General features: G+C 38.4%; 1 protein-coding gene across 1 annotated transcript; it reads right to left on the bottom strand.

The window, feature by feature from the left end:
• Nucleotides 1–7,483: 7,483 nt before the first annotated feature.
• Nucleotides 7,484–11,986, bottom strand: LOC310952065 (taste receptor type 1 member 1-like; the record flags this gene model as incomplete). The annotated part of the gene is made up of 5 exons (XM_083920552.1): nt 7,484–8,412; nt 8,589–8,709; nt 10,135–10,341; nt 10,823–11,548; nt 11,702–11,986. The coding sequence occupies 5 exons, from the start codon at nt 11,984–11,986 to the stop codon at nt 7,484–7,486; spliced, it is 2,268 nt and encodes a 755-aa protein (XP_083776678.1).
• Between the last annotated feature and the right edge of the window lie 1,729 nt (nt 11,987–13,715).

Raw genomic sequence — 13,715 nt, 5'->3', positions numbered from 1 at the left:
AAGCAATTTCAGTCAAAAGCAACTTGACTTGGTTATTTGTCTAGGAAGACGTTTCACCTCTCATCCAAGAGGCTTCATCAGTGATCATCATCCCTTTAAGGATAGCCTTGTACATGGCATGATTCATGCATCCTTCACAAAGACACATCTGCCTTGCTGCCTTTCACAAGGCTGATGATGTCACTGGAACCCTTTGTGCTCCAAGTGCCAACAACCGTCGTAGGAGTGACAGTTGTTTGTGGGAAGCTGGTTTCAACTTCGTTAGTGCTCTATTGGGTCATAATGACAGCCGTTGGAGTCACTGGCGGCCATTTGTGAACAGTTGTTCTTTAAGGTTAGATTGTTGAATCTCCTGGGAAGGGATGAAAGGGCAGCATTGTAAATTGTAGATAAGTGGTGTCTCAGTTCTCCTCCTCTTTTACATAGATGGCTGAATTGTATTAATTTTTTCCACAGCTACATATGATAACATGCAAGGTTAAATATTAAGACAGTTAAGTATTTGCTAGAACTTCTGTTCCTATGACCAGTACATTCAAAATAAGTGGAAGGATAAGTGGGTGATTTAAAGTAGCAAAGGTTTTCCCTGTATGCCTTGTATGTTGTCTTCTGATGTATGAAGGGCAGGTATCTTTAGTACATTACATTACATTTCATTTGGCTGACACTTTTGACCATACATTCAACATTAGGGTACAAACCGAAAGAGCAAGTTATCAAGTAAGTGTGGTAGCTTCAAATAAGCCGATCCATAGATTGCTACATATGTGTGCACATAAGTGCTTTTTAAAAAAAAAATTGAATCTTCTTAGCCAAGGTGCAGTCGAAAGAGGTGCGTTTTTAGCCTACGGCGGAAGACGTGTAGATTTTCTGCCTTCCAAATGTCAATGGGTAGTTTGTTTCACCATTTGGGAGCCAGGACAACAAACAGTCGTGACTTAGTCGAGTGACGGTGTTTCTGTCTGTCAGAGTCTTGAAATGGATGCTAGCAGCTACAGGAAGCCAGTGAACGAAGCGGGGGAGTGGTTTAGTGTGAGAAAACTTTGGTAGGTTGAAGAGCTGTCGATCAGCTACATTCTAGATGAGCTGCTGAGGTTGGATGGCGCAGGCAGACCAGCCAGGAGGAAGTTACAGTAGTTAGAGTGTGAGGAAATCTTTTAGAAATCTGAAGAGACAGCTTGGGTCTATCTTTAAGTCCAAAAGTGGGGCCTGGATAATGAGATGCATTCATTTTCCCAGCTAAAGTGGGAAAAACTGCCTCTTTCCTTTGTCTCCAATGACAAGGGATCAGTGAATGAAAACAGCAACACATAATGTTAACTTTCTCTTAATAATCCTGTGGGGAAAGTTGTCAGTGACACAACATCAAATAATAACATATTCATATATGTATATATTTATATATATATTGATAATATGTTAAAATAAAATCCTTAATGATAATCTACGGTATGATGAATGACATTACATGACATGCATACAGACTGGGACAAACTTAAAATATATTCCTTGGTGGATCCTTAATATCAATACTTACATGAATGGGTTAAATATCACAATAGTTCTCTAACTTTGGCGTTATTTGTCCTGGAAAAACCAGAGTCATTTCAAACAACACACATTTCTTTACAGATGAATAAAATACACATTTTAACAGTTTATACTTCCTATAATAGCTTTCTTTAAGAATATTTTAAAGTGTCAGTCTCTGGTCTTCTTATCAGGTCAGATTGTGTGTGGGTTTCTCAGAGTCATAAAAGTGTCACAGGTTTTCTATGAGGAATGCGGAGGTCTCCTGTAGAGTCAAGGTGCAATAAACTTTTTCGTTTCTCCATTAGTTAACAGATAAATATCACTTTTTGACAGTTTGTCTAACATGAATTAGTCTTTCATGGTTCTTCATTTAATGACCTTGACGTCATTTTGTCTACTCTTCTGTGCGCTTTAGCTTTACCTAAAAGGTGATCTGATCAGACTGGCATCTTGGGGCGTCATCACAAATTGTGTGCCCATTCTTATTAAGGTGACATATGGGGCAATGTTTCCTACACCTATCTAATAAAAGGCTTGAAAACTGCAAAAAAAGAGATGAAATCCACAGACAAAAGGTATTATGATAAAATACATTAAACAAATGCACTGCATATAAAGGCTGGATATAAGAGAAACAATATAATAATAATATGACCTTTGCAAATGTTAAGATGTTTGGTTTTGGTAAACAGCTTTGTTAGGGGGCTGTTGAGCCATCTTTATTTTGATTTTAATCATACAGTATAATATGAGGCTCCTGACATTCCATACAGCTCATGTTCATGGTGAAGCATGAAAACATTTGCTTATTGACTTTTGTATTTATCACAAGGAATACCCTTTTGTACCCTAGAAATTCAGACAATCCAAAGTATACTTTTTACCTTAATCTACCTCCTCATTCTGATGCAGAGCATTAAGTACAGAACACAGTCACATTGAAGGCTTCAGCAAACATCCAAGTCATGGTTATGACAATGCATTTTGTCGCACAATGCCTGGCAAGAAAAGTAATAGTAAGGTAACCCTAGTTAAAACAGTGCAACCACTTTTAAGAGTTATTTACTGAATTTGACAATGTATAGACACAAAAGGACACTTCAGTTTGTAAATGATTGGAGTGAATAATATACAGAAGGGATTTATAGGGACTTCATAAGACGAAATAAATCAATCTTGGAAATGTAGGAGGATAAGTGGAAAACAAATTTTAAGGTTAATGGTTTATATCTCAATGTGTTCTAATGTATCTTGTTTTAGTTAACTCAGTGAGTCTGAAAACAACTGATGAATAAAATATGCAGTACTATTTGTTTATCTCACAATTTGCAACAACCCGGACATTCATTTAGAACCACATGAAAAGGGGAACTAAAGAACTTTTCATACACTATGCATAACATTTGCATAAACACATGGCAGTCAGGCAAAGTTAAGCAAACTGTAAACATTACACTGGGGATCAAAATTAATAATACTTCATTTATTCTGAAATACTGTTATTTTTTACTGTTCAGAATTTGATAGAATATCCCCTGTGGCTATACCACTGATGTACTAGCATGTGGTTGTTTTTCTTTTTAAATAATCAAGGCACTTCAACAAAAAACGTTATTTTTTGAAAAAAAACAGTGGGCAAAATTAAAGAACTGTAACCACTGTGCTAGAAGAGAAGATTTAAACAATGTGTTCATAGGGCTATAGGATTAAAAAATGAATGAGAAGTCTAGAGGCCATTGCTTTGAATGACTTCAGCTCATCTGCGCCCACAGGACATCACTAGTTTCTTCCACTGCTCTGGTTTGATCTGGGTCTATTCTTCTTGCAGTCTCTTCACCAGTTCGGTAACTGGGTTTCTTAGCCATTACTTTGTTGCCAAGGATTTTCCATAGATGGAGTTTAGATCTGGACTCTGGGCTGGCCATTTCATTGTTTCAATATTCTTAGCTTCAAGGAACTGCTTAACCTGTTTTGCAGTGTGACAGGGGGCATTGTTTTGCATCAAAATTGGGGGCTGATTTGGAGAAAATTGCAGTGAAGGTATTGCCTGTTGCCCAAGGAGTTTCACATAATCATTTGCATTCACCCTGCCATGTAGCTGTACAAGAGGCCCAACTCCTGATAGAATAGAAATACTTTATTGATCCAAAGCTGGGGAATTGTAGTGTAACAGCAGCATTAGAAGAAGAGTGACCCTGAGTACCTTGAGGAGAGAAGATTGCTGTGTTCCCTTTCTTTTGTGCAAATACGCTTTGTTCAAGTTTTGTCCGTGTGCTGCATGCCAAAATGAACTGTCAAATGGAGTCGGAACGTGAAGGTAAAAAAATAAAACACTGAGTACTTGTGTTGTAACATGAACCGAAGCAGTGGTGACAGTTTAGTGTTGAGGATGTACAACGAACGGTTCAGTGCATATAGTAATGAGCAGAGGTAGCCAAAGCCACATGACCCACACCCACAATACTACACAGTGGGCACATGTCATAACTAAGTCCCAATATGAAAGCATAACTAATACCAGTTGGTAGAGAAACAAGATTAATACAGATTCAGCTCTAACGAACCAAAAACACATCTAGTAATCACATCTCTATTAGCCTCTGTCATGAATCAGTAAGGTAATTTCAGCTGTATCATTGTACAATTGCGACATACATCTCTACAGTATCGCTATGCAAGTAAATAAGTAGAGAGATTGGTAAAATGAGGTTGATTCTAACTAGGGCAACTCATTTCAAAGGTGTATGCTTTTTTTGATATTGCGATTAAAAGAAAAGCATTAAAAAATAGTGCAACTCCCAGACAATTGAAGTGGTACATTAAACTAAACAATAATCATAATATATAATAATAGTTCCAAAAATGGAGAGTTTGTGTCCATAAAGATAGACATACTGATAGAAGCACTGAGAATTTTTTTTCAATGTGAATACAAAACATATATTGCACTGCGTATATACAGTATATGGTGTGCCCTTAGTCTAACCTGTAGACAGCATCACAGTGAAGTGCTGCCTTCATGTGGTGACATTAGTGTTACAGCAACCTAAAATAAAACGTATGAACATAAAGGAAATCACACACATAACATTTGATATCTTTATTGAACCATTCTTAAGGGCTGTCCACACTATAGAACTAGACTATAATAGTAACTATAAATATATAGTTTCTAAAAATAGTTCTAAATCAAGTGGATGGCGGGTGAGAGAGACCTTGCTGCAAACAACGTGCAGACCGCTGACCTCAGTAAGCGCAGCCTTTCACGGCAGAGAGACTGCTGGAGGACTTTACAGAGTTAAGAAACAGATCAGACCATTATCTTTTAAAAAGTATGTTGGCTTTTCTAAATTTTTCAATGTTTTCTATCAAACTTTAATTTACCGACAAATCCAGTGAGCGTAGGTAACATTATACCGATATGGTGAAAATACGTTTGAAAATGCCACGTGGCTCCAAGCTAACGTGAGCCATTTGTGTCTCACAACTGATACCATACTGTTTGTATCTCATTACATTTTATATGAGTTTGCTAATATGCAGCAGTGGTTTGCTGCTTGGATGCTGAATCTGGGTATGCCAAAAGCTAGTAGTGTAAAGTTAGCAAACAATTGATGTTAGCCTGACTATTACGACCTTGTAATGTTAGGCCTGGTTTAATATTACAGTCTGAGCCAGCTCATAATGTAGGCTGTCTATGTGTTACTGGTCACTTTAAAGTTAACACCTGAAAGTTATTGTAAAATAAACATTGTGATTAATGAATGATTGAATCATATGCTAACTATTCTTCAGATTAACATCAGATCCTGGAGACCCAAGGACAAAACCTGTACCAAGTCAGCAAGGTCAGAGGGAGACCATCACTGTTTTACCCTCCTATTATGTTCAGAATCAGAAAATAAAATAAAGCAATAAAAGTGCTATAGTCCACAGACCTTCTTCAGTGGCTTACAGGGTCGTCTAGCAGGGCAATTCACATTGTTTAAGAGAGTTTAATGAGTCCAGTAATATAATCCAATAAAATTGTGTGTTTACAGCATAGTTTACTTGTACATTGAAAATAACAATATATAATAAATTATGTTTTAAGCAAAGCAGCAACATTGTCCAGCAAAGCCAGAAAGATCAAGCATGGAGAGTCATAAAACTGTAACTTCATCATGAAGTGCCACGTTAAAGAGGCTTTACATTTGTCTTATAAAACCATCAAAGTTGATATTTACCCTTCTTTAATGAGACTTGCACAACTGCCAATATCACGAATCAAGATTATGAGTCTTCATGCTAGCTGCTCTGTGAGGCTGCACTTCATTTTCTTCTTAAAGCTTCCCAAATGTATCATACAGCATCCAAAATAGAGAGGCGAAGTCATTCCACTTCCTGTGGACCCGATGGGACTTTATTTAAGAAAAATATTGTGAATGGTGAGAGACCATTGATAATATATAAAATAGATGTAGCTGGGGGAGGGAGATACGCCCATCTAGCTGATATATACCGGATTAACAACATTAACAAGACTGCCCAGGAGGTAGTGCTTCGGGAGTCAGGTGCAGGCAGCCGACTGCTCCCGAATTCTCCCAGTGCTCCAGATTAGCATCTTGTGTATGTGCCATAGATAGTAGGCTGTATGGCAAGTCATGGTGCAAGTGCAGCTATTTAATCAGCTGGCATAAAGAAGAAGAAAGTCGTCATTGCAGTGAAGCGTATTCTGGTCTTTCCCAGACCATTGTGGTCCAAATATGATCAAGCGTCACGTTACTTGTGTTTCAAGCAATTTAATCGCGTCCATCTTGTCCAGTCTGAACGCCCCATAGAGCTAATACATTGTGGCACTCGCAACACCAACACCAACACCAACACCTTTTAATTTGTTCTATAATATACAGTTTATGGTCGTAACATACAAATTAGTTAAAATAATCGCATTTGATAAATCTAGAATTCTCTGTGGTTGGGGCTTGGGAGAGACAAATTATTTATTGATCCGATTTGAACTATGCCATAAATTACAAATATTCTGTCAATTTAAAAGATAATTTTGATGGTCAAGAAAGTTGCCTTTGCCTACTCACTTTGCTCACTAGTTAGCTAGCTAACTTAGCTAACCTAGCTATGTTCCACTACACATTTTACATCATCTTACCTGCTGCATATTATCCAATGACTCTTTTTATCAACGGGGAAACAAAATAATGAGCAAGACCCATGTAACATCTCAGGAAAATACTCACTCGCATAGGAACGCACACATACACACACACACACACACACACACACACACACACACACACACACACACACACACACACACACACACACACACACACACACACACACACACACACACACACACACACACAGACACACACACACACACAGGCAATGAGGCTTGAGCAAGCCATCACTCATGCGACTTTGAGGTGAGTAGTTTATCTAATTGCGTATTTTCTCAGCATTATACTTGTACTTACGAACTATGGTTTTCTTGACTTTAAAAAACATGAAATTCATGACACAATTCAAATTGGCTCTAATTTTTTTGTCTCTACTCGTTAACTGCAATACATATAGATATTTTTTTTCCAAAATATGGTCCCATGATGGCCCACCAAAAGGGGAGTGACTTTACCTCTCTATGCACATTATCTCCGCAACTCCTATTAGTGTTTCCATGAACAAAGTTATTTTAGAAAGCCATTCAGGCTACATATCAAAACATGTTTCCATTATTGCTGTCTGTATACATAATTATACAGACAGCAATTATTTGATTAAAAGTGATGTGTTAGGCCTATAAATGAAGTGCAGAAATACTATTATAAAAGCAACCAGTCACTTTTAAACTGACATGACCTATTTTGATTATACAGGGCAAACACCAAACGTATAATTTGTTGCTTCTTTGGAAAATATCTAGCTGTGTAAACCTGGCATATGTCATCTGCTACTGGCTGATTGTTTTGGTATAGTTCTGAATAAGACCCTGGAAATACTCCTGTGTGTTTTTGTATGACTGAAACATGATGATGTAGCCTTTTGGGAGGAAATAAAACAACAGAAAAGAGTAGAGACTGGAGAGTACTGCGAGAGTGTTTAGTGTTTGGAGGTGTTTTCCATGGTAAAGCATGTGTACAGTGGCAAAGATGATCCAGGTGAGGATCAGCAGGAGCAGGCAGAAGGTTATTGCTTTGGCCTCATTGTAATTTTTTGGGAGGTCTTTTCCCATGTAGGAGAAAATAAAGCAAAGCAAGCACAAAGATAAAAGGAAAACCACAGAACCACAGGATGCTGTCAGACTAATCTCACAACTAAGTATGATTTTGTCTGGGTACCAAAGTGTTTCATTGTAGGGTTTGGGTGTGGCATAAGTATAGCCAATAATAAGAAAGAGTAACTGAGTAATAAATGCCAAAGTGATGACCAGCCATTGTCCATGATATTTCTTCCACCAAATGTGGAGCTTGGGAAATTTGGTAGCTATTTTGAAAATGTAAACAATTTGAAAAGAGCGAACAACAAAACATGCAAGACAAACTGTGTAGAATAAGAGAAACGGTAAGAATCTTAAGATACAAAAGGAAAATGTTGGCTTACCAAAGTAAAAGAATACACTGAGACTACACAGACTGAGGCAGCCTAAAATTAGGAAGCACATTGGTCCTCCAGCAGATCTGACCACAGGTGTATTGTAGTTGATAGCAAAGAGAACAGAAATGGCTATTGTGAGGCCAACCAAGGCTAAAGCCCCGACCATGATCAGTATAGCCCCACTGTCTGTGAATGGGATGTACTCCACCAACCGCTGAGTGCACGATGTACTTCCTTCTGCAGACCATTCTGTCTCCTTACACTTGATGCATGTTTCAGGATGATCTGTTTTTCATGAGAGAGGGACAGATAATGTTCACTTTTTAAAAATCATATGTGGAAAACGAGAGTTTAAGAAGCTGTGTTAGACATTCTTCTAATATTACCTAATTTCTACAAGGAATTGTAACAATACAAATGTATTGCTCTAATTTAAGTGTTGCATGCATGTTTTTTTTTACCTGTATTATTGACATAAGTTCCATTTGGACATATGTCACAGTGGAAGCAGCATTTGTGGATTCCATCATACTTTTTTGCATATCCTACATCACATTCTTGGGAACACAGTGCAGTAGGCACCTGTACAAGACCATTCCAGTGCAGGAAAGAGAATACTGTAAGGCAGGGGTCTGCAACCTTTGTGACACTGAGTGCCAATTTGAAATGTTCTTGCCATTAAGTGTGGCACTATAAACAGTAGCACAATATTAAGAACATTTTTAACATTCTATTCACAGGCCACAAATAAATCACATTTCAAAGATATGTTCCCATTCATAAAAGGGGCCTGGATCTAATTTTAAAACACTGCTTTCAGAACCTTGTTTAAAACATATTGCACTGAGTGGAAATGCAGAAAAAAATCTCTATTACATCATAACGAAAGAGCCACAACATTTCAAATACATGGGAAAGCAGCAACATGTTTAAATAAAAATTCCCTAGCAAGACCACACCATTGTACGATATTAGAGAAGTTTAATTGGAATAGCCGGGGAATGCGAGAAGGTGGGGTGAGGGTGCGTTTAGGTGGGATGAAGATAGGGGTCAAGGTAATGATGAGAGGGTCGATCGCCAAGGATGGAGAACACCAGGGATGAAGGACGTGGGTCGATCGTCTGGGATGAATGGTGCGAAGCGGGTTGAGGAGTGTATGGATGTCACACCTGCCCGGGGGGCGTGGCTCAGAGTGGGGTTACGCCTTGATGTGTGCTGATTCATCAACCCCCAAAAGAACTTCATTGGATGAGACGAGAATGGACTGTTCCGATATTGCTTGGATAGCTGTGCATGCCTTAGGTAGTTTGGAATGACCAGAGGGTATTTGGGAAATAGATAGAAGTGTTGTTGAGGCTTGCATGTAGCAATGGGTTGTAGGTGGTACATGCTGGACGTCTGAGGAAACCAAAATAGCGAAGACGAACGTTAATTCAAAAGTTGGGTTGACAGGGGAAGAAGATGCATCCTGCACGTAGGGTCTGGATGCCGCGGATTAGGAGGGTGAGTGTTTGGAGCAATATTGGGAGGAGCCCGAAATGTGGGCGGTGTGGTTGAGTTAAGGCTGTGGATGGACATGTGGTGTTGAGCTGCCTAGTTTATGATTTCAACATTAGTTTGGTTGTCTGGATGGATTTATGAGAATTACCTCTCATGCCCCCAAAGAATGGCAGCGACGACAAAGAGGCACCCGTATTGTAGGTACCTTCCATTTTCCTACATACACTTCTGCCCTCAATATAAGCCTGACTTAAAAGGTGAAAGTTCCTGATTTCCAAGTACAAATGAACGCAGCATAGGCTTCAGTGACGAGCTCCACCTGGACAGACCAGCCGCTGCTTACTGAGTTAGATCTGAGTAAGATCCCCCTATGATCAATCAAAATTGTTTTAACTCACTCTTTGATAGACATTAACTTTACAGACCATTAGCTGGATGAAAATCTTACAAATTATATATTTAAATTCACATCTAGCGTATAAACTATTGATAGGAAGAACAACTTACCTCTACATTTGTGTACCATTGGATTTTGCTGTTGTTGATAAAGAGGTGGTACGATGGGAGCAAATTATAAAAGCCGATCTCCTCTGCATCACCATTGTGGTTCCAGAAAACTATAGAATAGGATCCATAGTTGGGGTCACCATTCTCATCAAACTGAATGCTCTGGTTTAAAAGTGTAAAGTTTGACATCTTAAGCTCCGCTAGAACCTGATGTTGGGACACAAAGTTCAGATTACTTACATGTGTTTACAATGAACATTTTTTAAAATCCTTTGGGAGGGAGGAACTGTCCTGCGAAATTTCAAGTCTGAGATTTTGATACCAAGGCAATGTTTACAAAGTAATAAGAGTAGAGGTTCAGGATCAATCAACTCAATACCGAAGGCAGAAATCAGACAAAATATTTACACACTGTGTTGCTGAGACTAAAGCATTGCTATATTTAAAGTATCTTACTGGAAGCCATTGGCAGTGCACATCTATTATCTGATTTGTAATGTCAGACAGGTAAAAAATCAGTTTGGATTGCATTCTGAAGATTTAAAGAATTTGTTTACATCCCTTACTGTATATAATTGTTCTCTTCAAAAGTGTATGTCTATAAGATAAACTTGCCAGAAACTTAAATGTCTAAGAATCAGAAGTTGTGAATAAATGTAATTATTCATTAAATAATCGTTAGACCTACCATGTGTGGCTGCACTGTAATATTGCCATTACAACTTCCAGATCCACATTGTAAGGTATTATGCAAGGCATGAGCGATGGCATAAACAGCAGTATAAACATGAGCATTAAAAGTTGGGTCTGCAGTGATGACATCTTCAGCACTCACGCTGCTGCAGTTGCAAATCTGATTACAAAACATATTTTGTTCTGCATTTTCACAATGAGTCTGGCTTCTGGAAGAATAGATAAAATCACTGAAACCAGGTATTGTCACTCTTGGCTCAGAAACCCCAATTACAGTTCCAATATTTTTTATTCCTTTCTCCTTGGGAAGCTTCTTGTTTAAGGACCATTCATCCACTGCTATCCACACCTTTTTGGTGACATTTAGTTGTATTGCTGACTGAATAAGAGGTTCAACAGTCCATTCAGAAGCAAAAACAACAATGATACCTATCTTCTGTGCCTCTATCTGTTTGAACATAAGTGAGTAATTTGTATTGTCGTTGAGGTCTTTGGTGTACGCCAGGCAGATCTCAGTGTCCTTTATTCTCTTTATGAACAACTCCTTGCCGTCAATGCCATAATCATCATCCGTGTTAAGAAAAGCAACCCAGCGCCAGTTGAAATGCTGCACAATCTTAACAATCACTTCTATGATGTCTTCATTGGGATGCACTGTTCTTAGGAAAGAGGGGAAATTCTGTTTTCTTGAAAAGATTGAACTAGAAGCTGCATAACTGACCTGTTGAAAGAGTTATTGAGAAAGTGTTATTTTCAGCGGCACATTTTCGAACAATTAAAAGCTGTTTTGATATTTCAAAATTGCTATAAAACCGTTTTTATCATTTGTTGTACCGAGAAAATTATGTTTCAACACAATATTCAGCAAATTTACCATCGGAATGAGATTCATCATGAAGAGTGGGGCTACAGTCAGGGCTTGAGTGCTTTTATAGGTGCCGACCACTGCCATCACTTTAGACAGGTTTGTGTGTGGTTCATCCCAAGGTTGAATCAAGCCATTGTGTGATATGAGGTTGAAAATGCTTGGAAAATTTTGTGAATCTGAGCAGTGGTCAAAAATCTCATAGCCCAGAGATACATTTGGCAGCAGGTCAGTGGAGTTATTGATTTCCTCTACAGAAAATCTCATCAACTGAAACCTTCGATAGCTTGACATAATTAAGGGCTTACTGTGGACAGATGAAAGACAGTATGACAGTGTAATAATAATAATGATAATATCAATTAACATTATTTTATCAGCATAATAATAATAATATTAATGATAATAATTATAATAATAGTATTACTGTATGCACAGTCTGCACAGAAATTGATATGTTTGAAGAACTGAGGGCAGTTATGAATATCTTTCAACCTTGCTAATATAACAGTTGCTTAAAATCATTTTGGTGGAAATGTTCTCCTAGAGACACTGGAGAAGATTTAAACATGTTTTCTTGGGGCCATAGGATTCAAAAAATGAATAGGACGTGTACAGGCTGTTGCTTTGAATGACTTCAGCACATCTGTGCCCACAGGACATCACTAGTTTCTCACACTGCTCTGGTTTGATCTTGGTCCATTCTTCTTGCAGTCTCTTTCACAGTTCGGTAACTGTAGTGGGTTTCTTAGAAAATTACTATGTTGCCAGTGGTTTTTCCAGAGATTCCTTATGGGGGGTTTAGATCTAGACATCGGACACTTTCTTCTCCAAGTGCCTGACTTCTTTAGGCACTTTGGGTTCAGTCTTTACCCAGTCCGACGACAGACATAATGTTTCCCATCAGACCCAAATAAATTGAACTTTAGAAATATTATGTCTAGGGCTGCCCCCAAAAAGTTGACCAAGCACTGGTTGACAGAAAATTGGTCGATTGGTCCAGGAAAAAACAAACACTTGGAGCAGTTTCTTGTCAAAATTAAGTGAAAATCTATGTGACAAAGGCTGTAGGGCTTTTAATTTGAAGGGCCAGAAACAGGAAGCTGTGACACATACTCACAGACAGTGTTTTTTTTTGTTTTTTTCACACAGCAGGTCCAGGTCCTTGGTCGGGGTCAGCCCTAATGGTGTCATAGTTTGGGGGATGTTTTCTGCAGCAGGAGTTGGGCCTCTTGTACAGCTACATGGCAGGGTAATTGCAAATGTTGGTAAACTTCCTTCGGCAACATGCAATACCGCCACTGCAATTGTCTCCCAAACAGCCTGCATGCAAGACAATGTCACCTGTCACACTGCAAAACAGGTTACACAGTTTCTTAAAGCTCAGAATATTGAAACAATGAAATGGCCACCCCAGAGTCCAGATATAAATATAGAGGATCTCTGGAAAATCCTTGGTGACAAAGTTATGGCTGAGTAACCCACTACAGTTACCCAACTGTGGGAGAGTCTGCAAGAAGAATGAACTACGATCAAACCAGAGCAGTGTGAGAAACTAGTGATGTCCTGTGGGTGCAGATGTGCTGAAGTAATTCAAAGCAAGGGCTTCTACACTACCTATTCCTTTTTTAATCCTATAGCCCTGAGAAAACATTGTTTAAGTTTTCGCTTCTGACGCAATGGTTACTGTTTTCTAATTTTGCCCACTGTTTTTTTCACAAAATAAGGTTTTTTGTTGAAGTGCCTTGGTTATTTAAAAAAACATGCTAGTACAGCAGTGTCACAGCCACAGTGAATAATCTATACATTTTGAACATAAAAAAGCAGTATTTCAGAATAAATCAAGTATTTATAATTCGTTCTCTAATTTCTAAGTTTATGACAAAATTCTTACATGAGCCATCTATTACACCGGGCATTCTTCATCATTTTCAACTTCAGAGGATATACACTAATGTATTATAGGACTCACCTTGAGCAGTTGATCGTTTCTGGTCTGTCATCATAAACTAGGCAATCATCA

Source organism: Echiichthys vipera (genome assembly GCF_963691815.1).
Source record: "Echiichthys vipera genome assembly, chromosome: 9".
Lineage (NCBI taxonomy): Eukaryota > Metazoa > Chordata > Actinopteri > Perciformes > Trachinidae > Echiichthys > Echiichthys vipera.
Note: the sequence above shows the minus strand (reverse complement) of the source record. Positions and strands in the feature narration are given on the sequence as shown.